At 43.3% G+C, this 16,583-nt stretch overlaps 1 protein-coding gene across 2 annotated transcripts in view; it reads right to left on the bottom strand.

The window, feature by feature from the left end:
* Nucleotides 1-16,583, bottom strand: part of adamts6 (ADAM metallopeptidase with thrombospondin type 1 motif, 6) — a gene marked incomplete at both ends in the record, with an annotated part of 44,906 nt that continues 28,323 nt past the window's right edge. For both annotated transcript variants that reach the window (XM_083669804.1, XM_083669803.1), the window contains 9 exons: nucleotides 1-110; nucleotides 1,579-1,735; nucleotides 4,391-4,567; nucleotides 4,970-5,174; nucleotides 6,940-7,069; nucleotides 8,654-8,792; nucleotides 9,836-9,999; nucleotides 13,486-13,566; nucleotides 14,995-15,118. In XM_083669804.1, the coding sequence (XP_083525930.1) occupies nucleotides 1-110; nucleotides 1,579-1,735; nucleotides 4,391-4,567; nucleotides 4,970-5,174; nucleotides 6,940-7,069; nucleotides 8,654-8,792; nucleotides 9,836-9,999; nucleotides 13,486-13,566; nucleotides 14,995-15,118 (1,287 nt within the window). The remainder of the gene's footprint in view (nucleotides 111-1,578; nucleotides 1,736-4,390; nucleotides 4,568-4,969; nucleotides 5,175-6,939; nucleotides 7,070-8,653; nucleotides 8,793-9,835; nucleotides 10,000-13,485; nucleotides 13,567-14,994; nucleotides 15,119-16,583) is intronic.

Raw genomic sequence — 16,583 nt, 5'->3', positions numbered from 1 at the left:
TCAGTGTCCCTGGCACGTCTTGCAGCACATCTGTCTGAAGTACGCACGGCTGCAGAACTTGAACTTCAGCACCAGTGGGCAATATGCCACTTTGTTTACGTCTTTGCATTCTGGGGAGAGAGAAAGAGAGAAAACATTAAATGGATGGTAAAACAGAAGAGTAGTGACCAAGAGAGAAGATGACCATGAGGTAACACTCTGTAAGAAACACCTGTGTGTAATGCACCGTGCCTGCATTTACAGCCTGGACAAACACGTTCTGTACCAGAAGTGGTTCAATCTAGACCAAGTTTCTCCTGTTTCTGACAATGGCCCACTCCAATAAATCTGCTCTCCCTGTCTCAGAGTAATGGTATGTTCCTGCTGATGGATGTGCATACCTCTTGGCCTGCATTTACTGTACATATTACAGTAACTGCTGACTCCACGTTCTCTCTCCTACACACTGATGTAAGGAGAGGACCTTCTGGAATTATCTCTCTTCGCATTGAGTAACGCAAGCTTTTACTGTCAATCATTCTGTCATCATTCTGATTCTGAGAAAGACTACTTTTGGAAATACAGTACTCCCGGTTAAATAAAGGTTAAATTAAAAAAAAAAAAACGTTTAATTTACTGCCTTTACTATCTGACTGTGTTTTCACAGGTGAAGGCTGGGGCAGGTTAAGGTCTGTTAACAACTCTCTCAACACTGAGTAGACCAGAACAAGTCTTCAGTTTGCATGTTTCAGGTCCACAGGCAAAAATAGAATAGAGGATTTGTTTATTCCTGGAAAGGCATAAGGTCAGGAACATGACCGAATGAATAAATCTCCATGGGAAACCTTTGCCCCCTCTATTTAGAGCTGAGCAGCAATGCTACTGAGGCCGGCTTGATAAGCCACTCTCAGCCTTTCACAGCGTAATTACACCATCTACGCACTGAGACAGAGACAGACACTGAGACAGATCCTGGCCCGATTCACCGCCTGGGCCGCTTGCCATCCCTACAGTGCACGCGCATGCGCGCACACACACACACACACACACACACACACAAACACACACTGTTAGCTGGACGAGCAATGTTCTAAATGCCTTATCACGATCAGAGTGTCTTCCCTTATTAGGCTCGGGCCCCAGCCCCCGGAGAGCCAAATGAAACGAGACATTCCCTCACTGCTGTCCGTAAAGGGACAATTAGCCTACAGCTAATCCCATTAACCAGCCTGTGAACGCTGCTCACGTTTTCCATCCAGGCTAATCGAAGGGCCCTTCCCTATGCATCCGAATTGCCATCCATCATGTGCAAGTGTATATGCAGGGTTGAGTTGTTTTGTCTTGACCAAGAGCCAGCTTCACTGGAAAGATTAATGTAGCTGGCTAAGTTATGGGAGTGTGTCATCCAACCTTGTTTAGGTCATAGTAGAGGAGTGGAGGAAGAGATAGAGACAGTTTATGTGCCTTTTGAATTGGGTTAGTGTGTGTGTGTGTGTGTGTGTGTGTGCGTGCGTGTGTGCGTGCGTGTGCAATGCCTGCAAGGGTGTTCAGGCATCGGTGCAGGTCTGTGCATGGAAGTGTGTGTGTCTGTGTACTCACCGTCGCCGTTGGAGATGGGCGTGGCATCACACTTGCTCTCACACTGCTGCATGGTTGTAGGGCGGAGGGACTCTGCACAGTCACTGGAGGGCTGGCCCGTGTAGGAGAGACACTGTACCGTCCGCATCTGCTGGCCTAGGCCACACTGCGCCGAACACTGAAATAAACACACACACACACACAGACAGCATTAACCCTTAGTCAGACAAACACACATCATTCATAGTTTTTGTCATGAGTAGTTTTATGCTCATACAGCACTTGAAGTGGCACAGTTTACTCCTACTGTACATAGTCCAGTTGACCTGTACAGCCCCTAGCCACCATACCCAACCACGTGACGTCAGCACTAAGGGTGATCAACGAGAGGTGCCACTCTCCCCCCCCCCTCCAGCAAGGTGATCCCATCCCTGAACTCTGTTACCTCGGACACTCAGCCATTCCCACTAATTACTCCAGATACGGTGGCTTATCCAATTATGTCAACCTTAGCAGGAGGGGGGATAGAGAGAGAGAGAACAGAGGAACCACAGAAGGCAAAATCACCTTCTCCACTTCTCCCCCTCAAGTGATTATACTTTCAGAGGGTGACCGTGTCCTCCACCCTGCTTATCTGGATGCTGCGAAAGCGACGTGAGCTGGCATGGCCAGTCTTAGGCCTCTAATTAGAATGATCAGGTCAATTGTTGCTATGGGAGAGGGCAGTTCTAGTGGGTTCTTTCTCCACAGAGAGGCCTGCGTGTGTGTGTGTGTGTGTGTGTGTGTGTGTGTGAGAGAGAGAGAGCAAGAGAGAGAAAGAGAGAGAGAGTGTGCATGTGTGTGCGCTGACATCTCTGCTGTTTGCGACACAGTTGACCTCAGTTTAACCTGAGGAATGTCATTGTAATTCTTTAATGGCAGTCTACCAGACTACTATCAACTGGTCTGCATTAGGGCAGAGGCTAGGTAGAGACACAGTTAATGACATCAGCAGGAATTATGAGTGCAAGACAACAGCCCTTCTATCAATGTTGTTTGTACTGAGATTGTCTCATTGGAGAGATGTTCTTCCTGGACATCCACAAACTGCTCTTTCAGCCAATTACAGATGAGACTTTTAGCTTCTCTAAAACCTTTAGTCTAAATATTTTTACTGAAAATGTTGTGTATACTTGCTTGTAATATCTATACAAGATCAAGTAGATTTATATAATGAAACCTCACAGCAGATCCCTTCAGAGCTCAGCTAGAGGCATTGAGACCCACCACACCTGCCTACCAGCGCTGTCTCTGTGTGACGTGAACCCAACCATCAACACTGGCCTTTCCCCATTGACCACCATGCCACCCGGCTTACCGTCACTTTCAATGAGCCTCTATGGAAGCCTCAGATCAGTGGGCCTGCATGTCATCCCTTCTCAATTAGACAGCCTTTATTAGGGCCTGCTCCCAGCCCTGACAGATGGTGTATGTCAATGGAGGGTCTTAAGTGGGATTTGAACCAGTGACCTTTTGACCTGGGAGACCAGGGACTGGCTGCCTCACAACAATCTTCCCTTTCTGATGCTCTGAGAATGAGGGAGGGACAGGAGCAGAGGGTGAAGGTTATAATTATAGAGAGAGAGGGAAGGGGAGAGAAAGAGAGGAGAGAGTTGGGGGGAGAGAGAGAGAGGGAGGGAGAAAGAGGGGGGGCTATAGAAAGTGAGCGAGACTTTAGTCACTGCGTGAGAAAGCTGAGGGAAAGATGTTTACTACAGCTGTGGTATATGAGGCGTTAACCTTCGTAGGGCACGGTACAGGCGCTTCCCTTTGATGGACAACACAGAGGTTATCACTCAGGTCACTGTTTGCTTATAGAGGTTACTGCCACTGATTGAAGTGTTAGATCTGTGTGTTGATGTTTGTGTGAGAGTGAGAGGGCCCATATGGCCATGATGAGAGGAAGCAGATAGAGGCCTAGACCAAGACTCCCTGACCCCTGACCCTAAGCCTGACCTCAACCACACAGAGCAGGAGCTGCTTCAACTTCTGCCACGGACTAGTACACCACTGCAATTTCACCACAAAATAGCAGATAGTGCAGTAGCTGCTTTATCTAACATTGTCCAAAAAAAACCCACACAAACTAAACATGTATTTCTAAAAGATAACAAAATGTCATACTTTTTTAAGAATGTGTATACATGTATATTTCTCTGACGCACAGATTTTGGCATTCTTTTATCAACATAAGCCATTTGTACTGTATAATGTAGTGTTCACATGTTGGCTGAAGTTTTGCTGAGTGCACTGTTTCTAACCCAGGCTCCATGTACCGGAGTGAAAAGCTGCAGGGTTAGCCTCAGAATGCTTATGCTATCTTTTGTCTTTCTCTAAAACATGTTCTTGGCATTGACAGAGGAGCCTTGTCTGTGCTGGAGATAGACTTGAAACAACATGGTGGATATTACTGCCACTACTCAAACTCTAGGCCTGTTAAAACACACGCACACAGACACACAGACACATAGACACACAGACACACACACACACACACACACACACACACATACACACACACACACACACACGTCAGTTTATCACCAGTTTGTAAATTCTATTGACCGTTCACCAAAACATGGCAATTGGCGCATATTGCTATCTTAAAAGCTTTTACTTCACGACCAGCATTTGGTTTCGAAATGTCGTTGTTTGGACAGTTCTACGCAAAGACAAATTGGAGCTTAGATGAGTAGAAATTGTTCAAATGTTTTGACCTCATGCATTAACTGTGATTTAATGTGGTTTTAGAGGGAAATAAAGCAATGAGAGCCAAAGGAGGAGATGATCTTACCTGTCCCCACTCCCCAGGGATCCATCGAGGGGGCGGACAGCGTCCCAGACTACAGCGTATCCTGACTGGGGGCTTGTTGTGGCTGGGACAGTGGGCATGGGGGAAGGTCTTGGTGAGGTCACTGCTTTTACATAGGACGATACGATGCTTGAACCCGGGGCCGCATTTCGGTGTACACTGGGGAGACACGAAGGAACAAAATGCTGGCTATGAGACGTTGTTGAAAGGAACCCACTGTTACCAATGAGGCGTGCTCCACCAGACGCAGACGCCGAAGCAGCGAGTCAAGAAGCGTGCTCGCGTGGCTGAACTGTCTATTGTTTAGACGACTATTTCAATCACAGAGATGCGCGTCTCTGAAGCGTTTACCACTGACAAAATGGCACAGCGCTTTTGATACTTCTTGGTGTAGCATACACAATAATATGCTGACAGGGATATGCAACGTTTGTAGTGTTTGCAGAGTTTTCGCCATAACACTTAACCATAATGGGTATAAAACACATTTACAGTACCAGAGGTAGGGGGCAACTTCCACCTACTCCTAAAGACATGGGGACAGGGGTAGTCGCTTCTCACCTCTGACCAATCCAGGGTGATCCATTGAGGGGGGCAGGACTGGTTGTTGCAGGACTCGCGTTCGATTGGTCGATGCGTCAGACAGTGGCTGTCCTCTAGGGTTTCCTCCTCGGCAGGGCCGATCTTCCTGATACAGAGAACCGTCCGTGTCCGCATGCCCCCGTCACATGTCTTCCCACAGTCTGACCAGTCCCCAATGAACCACCTACAACAATGAATGATTATTAGAGAATTTGTTACATTTCCATATAGAACCCATTGTCACTGCATAGCTTCATAATAAATACTAAGTACTCAGATACTAAGATACAGTACATGCAGAAATAGGACTGTAAAACAAAGTGTCAGTGAGACTGCCAACACAACATTCGTACACACATCCAACCTTTGAGAGGTTACAGAAGTGATCCATCTGACATCTGTTCTAACATCTGTGTTGGCTTTCATTACTTGAGCCCATAAAATGCAGGGTATTCTAAAACAATTATGTTTACATGGCTCCTTGATGCAGTGTTTTCATTGTGCTCACTGTGAAGACAATATTTGCGTTCCTAAATGAAAAAAACGCCATGTGTTCATATTATGTCAGCACAAATATATGTTCTGCAATGTAATCTAAAAGGGAAAAAAGAGCTACAAATCTGCTGCATATGCATGAACAGTGTTCACTGTAAATAAGTGAAAACATCCTAAATGCTTAAAAAATTACAAAAATTAACACCCTGAATTAAAGGAACTGTACAGTATGTTCAACTGTCAATCTACACCTGGCTCTCAGAAACCCTCACTGAGCATCTGGTGAAGCAAAGATTACGCTTCTGATTGGCTTATGACACATGCCAATCTAACTAACACACACACACACACACACACACACACACACACACACACACACACACACACACACACACACACACACACACACACACACACACACACATACACACACACACACACCACGATTGGCAGACTACTGAAGCCCATTGGCCAAAACCATTTAAATCCTCTTTTTCCAATTTACCATCTCAGACATGATTGAACTCTGTCTGACCGTTCCCCAAGTCACAGCAGAGAGGCTAAGCGGTTTTGGCCACTGTACACACACACACATATTCCACACATATACATGTATATTATCCCTTGAGGGTTCGTAAAGTAAACGAGCCAATACAATTAAACACAGGTGGTCATTTTCTGAGTTTTCATTTTTTGGCATAAAACCGAGCACTGAAAATAGTTAACATATGAAGTTATAAATCATTGCCGGTTTATTTTAGCATTTTCTTCAAAACACACTTTACAGCTTGAGCTCCTTGAGGGCAAATTAATATCACCAGTCATAATCATTTCTACAAAAGATTTTTCTTACCGGTGCCATAACTTGTGATGGAGGTAAATGGTTACGTACTCCTCTGAACCCACTCCTCTCACTAACTACGATTTGATAGTCTCTGCTTGTCAATCATTGAGAGAACTTGACATTTCCTAATAGCTGCTCTGGACTTAAGGTCCAACATCAGTATCAATTATTCTTACACGCCAAAATTCATTCAACAACTTCAAATGACAAGTGATGTACTTTACCCCCTAACCAACTCAATGATGTCTAACTGTGGTCTAAGATGCCAGACAATACAGTCAGTTAAAATGGATCTGAAGAGTCACCACCATAAATGGCTATCTCAGAAGATCTTATCAACATCAGATGTTTTTCTGAAGCTGGTGAATTTGGCAGACTTTCCTCCATGTCTCCATCAAATGATCCATGACGATGGCAGTCTAATTTGCTTTCCAGCTAGAATGCGACTGCCTTGGAATTTTTGGTGGAAACATTCAAATTCTATAACTCAATCAAACTTTGCCAAACTATGTAATGAGTCCTGCAGCTGGGATGAAAGCCATCACAGTGTGATTGCATACAACAATGGTAGGTTCACATGGAGTAGGGTGTGAGTGATAGGCATACATACTCTGGGGGACAGGGTTCAGTGTTGCAGGCCCTCTGGTTCTCTGGTGGTTTACTGTCTGGGTCACAGTAGCTGTTCTGGACCACCGAGTTATCATCCAGCCTTTTACACACCAACTCCTGTTTCTGAGAGCCTAGTGGAGACAGGCAGCAAAAACACACACCCAAACATACACTGTTACAAATCAAGGAGCCAAAATCATCAACTCCACATGAAACACTTAAACAAGTGCTGATGCAGCGCATACTGCAAGTCAAGTGCGGTATTCAGGTGGTGGCCGTATCGTTTTGAGTCTGTAGTAAATCCAGACGTGTAAATGTCTTATTCTTTGCAGGATATCTTGGCAAATCACTTTTACAGAGCAGGAGCTCTTTACTTTGGCTCCTGATGGAGAGTGTAATGGCTACTGTATCGGTGTCACCCCTCCTTTTTACCCCAGGGTGTGTGTGTGTGTGTGTGTGTGTGTGTGTGTGTGTGTGTGTGTGTGTGTGTGTGTGTGTGTGTGTGTGTGTGTGTGTGTGTGTGTGTTTGGAGTAGAAATTATAGAAATTAACATTTCTGTAGAAGGACTGAAATACAGATTGGGGGCACTGTATGGTGAAGGTAGTGAAATTGAAGTTGTGAGGGTGTAAAAATATGTTTTTAAAAGGTTTTATTAGCACAGTGATGCATTACATAAGACTTTATGATTAGCTGAGTAAGCTCAATTCAGTGGCTATATGATCCAACGGTCACTTCCAAAGCTTAAGGATCTGTTTTGTTTATTTTGATACAATGTACAGTATAGCTTGGTGGGAGTCCAAAGCCAAAAGATTGCTATAAACAACACCAACTCATGAGTATGCATGCATAGCATATTACCATATATGGCTCTTAGAATTATGGTTGGCCTATAGCAGCAGGCCTATGCTTTTGAATTAAATGTTCTTCCTCCAACGACTCTAGAGCTTTTCTCAGTGTCTTTTTAACTAGAATATTGCAAGTATTTAGTGGCCATGGAAGATAACTGGGAAGGAATAGTATTTATTGTTTCATAAAAACCAATTGCTTTTGGGGCAGAAAGATTTGGTTCAGTCATTCTTGAGGCCATGGTCAACATTTCACTGTGGTTTCAGAGTTAGAATGTTGTGATTATGTAGGACAAGAGTTTTGGAACAGTAACCATCTGTGCACTAGCAGTGCTGGTAAACCAAAAGATATGCAATGCATCTCATTCACAGAAATTACAGCATATTCATGTGGATTGCTGAGATACATGTAAAATACATACTGGATTTATTAAAGGCTACAACTACAGTTGAAAGCAATAAAGTAATGATCCAAGAAACCCATCTCAAATTATGGCACTGGGTTCCCCCACAGTATTCTTAAGTATTTGGATATCGGTCCAGATTTGCCAGACACACACACACCACATAAGAAAGATGTTGCAGATAAAGTGCTAGATATTTGAGGTTACTATTATTCTTGTAACTCTTGCCTGTCCAGAAGCCCTGTATTACTTCCTCCTGGTCCTGGACGGCAGCAATGTATGTGGGCTTTTATCCAAGCAAACCACTAACACACCTGATTTAAATAATCAACTCAGGTGTGTTATAGTACTGGGCTGGGACAAAATCCCCCAAACACACTAGTCCTCCAGGAGTGAACAACACTGCTATGAACTGTTCTACCTACAGTGGTCCAGGAAGATGATGGGTATGTTGTGTCTGCTTACCTCCAGCGCAGGTGGCTGAGCATTCTGACCAGGGCAGGTGGTGCCAGGAGAAGCCCACCTCGTTGTCCCCACTCCCTGTGCGCTGGATAGGCACGTTGAACTTGTAGCGGATCCCCAGGTTCTGCTCTTGGAGGAGCACCTGTGGGTCAGGAGAGGGAGAGGTGAGGAGAGGCCTTGGGGCAAAAAATTGGGTCCAGCTGCCTATCAATCCATTTCAAGGACATTTTTCAACTCAAATTGCATGTTCAAGTCAATTTCTGCATAAGAATAAATCAAAATGTAATTGACCCAAACTAGCTATTAAAGAAATACCCAGAACAAAGCTCTTTCCTGTGCCTCACACCGACTCTAAGTTTAGCCAATGGGCAGCGGCCGTGCTGTGTTTATGTTAGCGTATGTGATGCAGAAAGGGACCATGAGAATTAGACACAGCTTTGGAGGCCACAGAGGAATGGCTTGTGGTGGAGTGGCCAGTCATGTCTATTCCAGTGGTGCTGTGTGGTCTGGTATTTTCAGAATTCATGTCCAGGCAAAAGCCACTGCGGTCCTGAGGACCATTGAGTAGGACGGCAAACACACACACACACACACACACACACACACACACACACACACTTTTGTCGTTGCACCCACTCAAGCCCATGTGCACGCACAAACACATCACACACACTCACGCTCATGCTCACACATGCCATTGCACCCACTTACACCAGTGCTTGCACACACACACTTACTGTACACATGCCAGAACACGCTTGCACACACAAACACACCCTCACCAAAACACGTATCTCTGTGTGTTTAAACTTTGCCAGAAATTGTTTTTTCAATATCCACATATATATAACCCCAAACCACCGCCTGGAGGTCATCTAAGGTTTGCTCCCAGATGTTGGGTTTATGTGGACTGAAGTGGACATTCCCCAAACAGTATAAATTCAGTATATACATAGCCGCCCTACTCTCGCACAGATAATGTAGCAAAGGGTTATATGTGAGGTTTATTGGTAGTCAATACCAAGATGTTAACCAGTAAGTAGAAAAGTCTTCTGGTCTAAATAACGAATTATGGACATCAAAACCTGTTTGCGTTTTACATGAACATTAGTGTCACCGTATCTGTGCCTAAAATGTGCCACCACATTGTTTGACACAACAAAACAACAATGACAACACATTTACCATGACAATCAGGTTTTCGGTGGTTGCTCCAAGGGCCTCGAGTGACTCTGGTTCATCAGAGGGTCTCTTGTAGTGGAATGCCGTCCCTGCAATGTCAAACTTCCTGGGCCAGTCGATGGTCCACGCTCCGTTGATGTAGTAGTCATCCCCCTCAGATTTCAAAGCTAGGGGTGTCACAGAGACAAAAGTGGCCATTAAAAACCTGACAAGAGGGGCCAATCAAAGACTACCCTGGAACAGTAGCTAAGACTACAGGTGGAGGCAATGTTTTGGCATGATGTCATCGCCATCATTCATCAGCATCATCATCATCAAATGAAATTACAGATTCACTGTAGCATTTTTAAGGGGCACATTAGTACTTATAACAAAGCTATTCATTCGGAAAGAAAAGCTCACTTTTCAAAGATCATTGCAGACAATGGCAAAAATTCCACAGTACTGTTTTTAACTATCGATCAGTTATTAAATCCTGCAACAACCTCTGACATTCCTAGCCTGACCTCTGTCTCAAAATGTGCACCATTTTTTAATGACAAGATGAGCCTGGTATTGTCAGAAATACTAGTATTCTATATGATCTGCCCAGTAACAGGCCAGCAACTATGAGGAATTTTAGTATCTCTGATGCAGAACTCGACAGAATTATAACACAGAGTAAACCGTCAACCTGCTGTCTCGACCCTGTCCCCACAAATCTTTTTTAAAAAGTTTTTAACAGTGTCTCCACATCAGTCCTAAAAATAATTAACACATCTCTCAAGACTGGAATTTTTCCCAACGCATTCAAAACTGCTGTTGTGAAACCGCTATTAAAGAAATCAAATTTAGAATAAATTACAGGCCGATATCCAATTTACCCTTCATGAGCAAGATACTTTAAAAAGTTGTTTTTAACCAACTAAACAATTTTTTAAATGAAAATGATATTTTGGAGAAATTGCGAGATCTGACGTCTCTTTTGGGGTTGCACAAGGAAGCTTGGTCCTTGGCCCTTCTTTTTTCATTGTATACGCTGCCCTTAGGTAATATCATCAGAGAACATAATGTCAGCTTTCATAGTTATGCTGACGATAGGCAATTGTACATTTCCGTGGAGCCGAACGATCTGAGTGCCTTCTGCTCGCTGACTGCCTGTTTATCTGCAATATATCAATGGATGAATAATAACCTTCTGAAACTAAATGAGGATAGGACAGAGATTCTCTTGGTTGGCCCCAAGAACAAAAGAGATATTCTCTCAAAAAGGCCAGGAAATCTGGCCCATCAGATTAAATCGGAAATCAAGCCTCTGTGTAGTTTTGGAGTCTGAACTGAGTTTTGAACCCCACATAAATAGGGTGACCAAGACAGCGTTCTTTCACCTGAGAAATATAGCCAAGGAACGTTTGTTTTTTAACCAAGCAGGATGCCGAGAGGCTAATTCATGCTTTTATATCAAGCATACTTGACTATTATAATGCTCTTTTTACTGGCCTTCCTAAACAGACATTTGAGAAGCTACAGCTGGTTCAGAACTCTGTAGCTAGACTGTTGACGAAAACAAGGAAGAGAGAGCATATAACCCCCGTCCTGGCTGCACTGCACTGGCTCCATGTGTCTTTTAGAGTTGATTTTAAAATTATTTTACTTGTTTTTAAGGCTTTTAATGGCTTAGCACCCCCATACATCTTAGAGTCCTTGGTGTCCTACGTCCCCTCACAAGCTCTCAGGTCCTCTGAGGCAGGTCTTTTAAACGTACCGAAGGTTGGGGAAGCTGCCTTCATCCATTACACGCCAAAATTGTGGAACCCTCTGCCCAAAGGTATTATAGAGGTGGACTCAGTAGACATTTTTAAAAGACAGCTGAAAACATATCTTTTCAAACTGGCATACAATTACTAATAGTCTTTTTCCTACCCTTTATACTTTTTTGATTAATTTATTGTTTTTTTGTTGTTGTTTTTTTTCTTTTTAAAGTTGTTCTATTCATTATTGTGATATGGCTGCGATATGGTTGTGCTGAACTATTCATTATTGTGATATGGTTGTGCTGAACTGTCAAAGCACTTTGAGCTGCATAGTCTGTATGAAAGATGCTATACAAATAAAGTTATTATTATTATTATTATCATCATCATCATCATCTTTCTCAAGCTTCCTGATGTCATTGGCAACTTTCACTCCCCCAACAGACACTGAACAGCACTCAAGAGCACACATGCATGCACACACGCACGCTGGCGCACACACACACACACACACACACACACACGCACGCACACACACACACGCACACACACACACACACACACGCACACACACACACACACACACACACACACACACACACACACACACACACACACACACACACACACACACACACACACTTCAGGTGAAAGCCTGGAAGAATCCCATGAATACCATTCTCTTTCGTTGTCAAAACAAAGGCTTCGTCTCCAAGCACAACAGATCTGAAAATATCCACTTTCTCAGGATTGAAAAGGGGCCAAATTGGGGAGAAATTATCCAACAACTCTGTGTTCTCGCCATACCTAGCTCATGCCTACAGTATGCACCTCACAGCGTTTACACAGATTCAACAATATCTACTTCACTCCTCCTTTTAAGGACAATTTACAGTTTACAGAGTTTAGTCTTCACACAGGTGTATGGGTCTATCTACTCTAGGACGTTATAGAAAACATGAACATAATGTTGTAATCCACATAAGACTATTCTTTGTAGAGGGTTTACCTCTGTACCTGATGGTTTGGCTGAACTGGAAGCCTTGAATGTTTACCTAAACTCCCATCCCTTCCCACTCAACAGAAAGCCGTCTCGCCAACACATTCGGACATTTAGAAATTAGCGTTGTGCTGACCCCAATGGCTAGAATGAAGTACTCCCAAGACGTTGCAAAGAAAAATATTTCCTTTGTCATTGGGGTCACACATATGACATTCATAACAAAGCTACAAATTGCTTGGAAGGATAAAGAATCCACAAAGTTACAATCTTTTTAAACTTTGATATATAGACATCATATCCCCCATAATCCTAGAGGAGCAGGCAGCTGTCACCACAGGACTATAAATCTGATGCTGCTCTCTGTTTCAAAGCCTGACTTCAGTCCTCCATCAACACCATTAGTCATAAATTCAACACACTGTCACACCGTTTTCTCTTGTTAATGTCAGCGCAGAAAACAACCCAAATTGAATCCGCTTGTTTTGATTTCGACACTGCCGGTGTTGCAAATGGTTTTTGTTTAGTCTGGAACTAAGAGGAAAGACAAGGGCCAAAACTACCACTGAATATGCTGGATTGGCTGGGTTGTACAGGAGAGGCCATGGATGCTGCTGATGCTACAGTATAGAGATTGACATATTTAGCATCCTCTGCCTTGCCTCAGACTGATAAAACACAGAAAAATGAGCAAGACTGTTGGACCAAGAACAGAACTTAACAGCTAATATGAAACAGCTTGATCTCCCACACTGCTTTACATCACTGTTCACACGTTGTGTTGAATTATACTGAGAGTCAGTCTGTAATGTAACACTATGTAGTACTATTCAGCTTAGAGAGATTGGTAGTCAACATAAAGCTTGATCCAAAGACTTTGCACTCTGTTCTCTATTGTAATAATGATGATAGAAACTTACCAATGTAGTTTTTGGACATGGCAACTTCTTTGATTTCAATGTGGACTGAGCCCCTTGGTATCTGGACTACCTCCATGTAACCTGAAAGAGAAGGTCAATAAAAGACTATTTAGGTCTCCCTCAACATGCTGGGCAAATACATGTATCTATCCTAAAAAGAGCACAATACTCATTATGTTGGTTAAAGATCCTGTAGTATTTATTTTCAATTGTGAATATGCTACAAAGAAGAAAGCCATTCTGAAAGTGGGACAAAAGGAGCCCCTCTCTCTTCAATACACACACACACACACCCACACACACACACACACACACACACACACACACACACACACACACACACACACACACACACACACACACTAGACTCACAAGTCTATTGTAAATCTTCAGAGTGCATATCAGTCAGAACTGTAGATAAAAGATGACTAGTGTTTATCCATCTGTTGCAATCAGAAGGTAGCCAACAGCATAGGCCTAGATATTCTGGGCTGTGGTGACATCAAATGACCCTCTGAAAACACTTGTGATCAAGCCACTACTAATTAGAGAGTATTAACCCTTCTGTTTACCTCACTTCCCAATGCTGTCAAACACATTTAGATCTCTCGCCTTTGCAGTCATAACCTCAATATGTTCTACTCTGGATCACACACACACACACAAACGCACGCACGCACACACTCATACATACACACACACACACACACACACACACACACACACACACACACACACACACACACACACACACACACAGACTGTATTTTTAGATGCGTTACTGGCCATACCATAGAAGGAGAAGTGTTTTCTCTCTCTATAGACTACTCTTGGACACAGACCCATTGTGAAGCCATATCTTCATTCCTGATTCCTTCACTAGATGATGTAATTAATATGAATATATTGTGTTTCCATTTATGTTTTGACAACATGTTTCTCAACTCCCCAAAACATATGCTTTATCATTGGGTGACAAAGGGGGAAAAACACAAATTTCCATGAAAAATGAACTGCTTGGCTACAGTGCACTTTTGGCCCTCAGACAAGGCTGCTTTGCCAAAAATACAATAAGTTCCTGAATTTTCACCTTGCTTTCCTCACGGAGGATGTATCTCCCGGAAAGTGATGACTAACTTGTCGCGTTTGGGAGCTTTAGCTCACACCACACAGAGGATGGGACTCTTGTTGACACGTCTCTTTACTACAGCATAGTCCTCTCACACTGTGTTGTTACAGGTCATACTGTGTTGTGGAGAGACCCTAACTCATGACCATGGTTAGGACAATGCAGAATCTGGCTGCAGGAATTATCCAAAATCAACCACAGCCATACTGTACACTATTATCCAAATCAACCACAGCCATACTGTACACTATTATCCAAATCAACCACAGCCATACTGTACACTATTATCCAAATCTAATCTTACACAGCTATTGATAAGAGAACCTCCCCTTGGGTTCCTTCTGACTCTAGCCCTGGAGTGTCTGGAGTCAGTCTCTTACCTCCTCTGGGTAGAGAGTCGTTGAAAAGTCCCTCCGTGGCCTCACAGGTGCTCCCATCCCCTCCACACACACGACACCTGTCCTCCTTGGCGTCAGAACCCAGGATGTTGTCACAGCCCACATGCTGACAGGAGAGATGGCAACGTGTTACTTACAGTCGTTATTTCAGTGACAGTTTCTTAAGAGCTCCAGACATACAGCAGGACCACTCATAGAGAGTGAGCATTCAATTTTTGTTTTATTAACTGTAAGTTGATTGACCCTCTAAACTGTGATAGATTGAATTATTTGTGTCAATTTGACGTGATAAAAAAATACATTATTATCCCTCACATTCCCTCGTTATTTATGTATCTCTCTCTCTCTCTCTCTCTCTTGCTCTCTCTCTCTCTCTCTCTCTCTCTCTCTCTCTCTCTCTCTCTCTTGCTCTCTCTCTCTCTCTCTCTCTCTCTCTCTCTCTCTCTCTCTCTCTTGCTCTCTCTCTCTCTCTCTCTCTCTCTCTCTCTTGCTCTCTCTCAACAGTATCTTTCTCTCTCTGATCACTCTGATTTCTTTCTCTCTCCAACACATGTACTCATACACACACACACACACACACACACACACACACACACACACTGCATTTTGAGTGCTTCTGAAAACCGTCCAAGCAGACGGTGTTCCAGAGATTTATCACAGTTTGTCAGTTAACCCAGCGGGCCAACTCCTGAAATAAAAAGACTCCTTGGATTCTGTATAAACGTGCTCCAGTCTCCTTTGGTAGGAATATTCCACCTCTTTGAATTCTCCCTCCATAAAATACACACTTTGCTTTTCAATCAAACTTCCCAGTGTCAGAATGCTATTGCTGTAGTAAGAAAATCTCTCATGGTTAGCCATGACTATTTGTATGGTCAGATGATTGGGAAGTCTAAACAGACATTTTGGAAAAAACCCAAAAGAAAGTTGTTATCTCCATCATGCCCCTGAAAGTTAACTCATTTCCCACACATCAATCGGACTGTGCATATACACACACACACACACACACACACACACACACACACACACACACACACACACACACACACACACACACACACACACACACACACACACATACGCACACATTCATTCACGCACATTCACACTTTCATCTTACTATCAAATATACCATTTTGAATGTACTGTAAATTCAAACATTCAATAAACAAAACGCCCAATCCTAATATAAATGACAATGTATTTCAATTCACTTTCCTTAGAAATCTGCCATGCCAGTTTCCTGAGCATTATTCAAACAACAACCCTGAAAGGAGCTGATAAGAGTCAAGAAGACTGCTGCCAGTCATTCAGTGACAATCAACTGACTGCAACTCAAAGCCTGCATTGTTCCATGTTAGAGAATGGTGTTTTTTGTGGTTTGTCAGCCATGTTTGCCCACTCAGTATCTTGTAAACAATGTTCCCTTAGATAAGAACAAGCACAAACATTGTGGTAACAAGCACAAACTGGGTCAGCTAATACAAGACTGTGAGGGAGAGGTTGAAATATCACTAAAATCAATAAAGCTGCCACAAAGTACAGGCACTAAGCTAACTCTCGTACTA

The sequence above is a fragment of the Argentina silus genome (genome assembly GCF_951799395.1).
Source record: "Argentina silus genome assembly, chromosome: 5".
NCBI classification, from domain to species: Eukaryota; Metazoa; Chordata; class Actinopteri; order Argentiniformes; family Argentinidae; genus Argentina; species Argentina silus.
The sequence above is the reverse complement of the archived record's forward strand: the minus strand, read 5'-3'. Positions and strand labels throughout refer to the sequence as shown.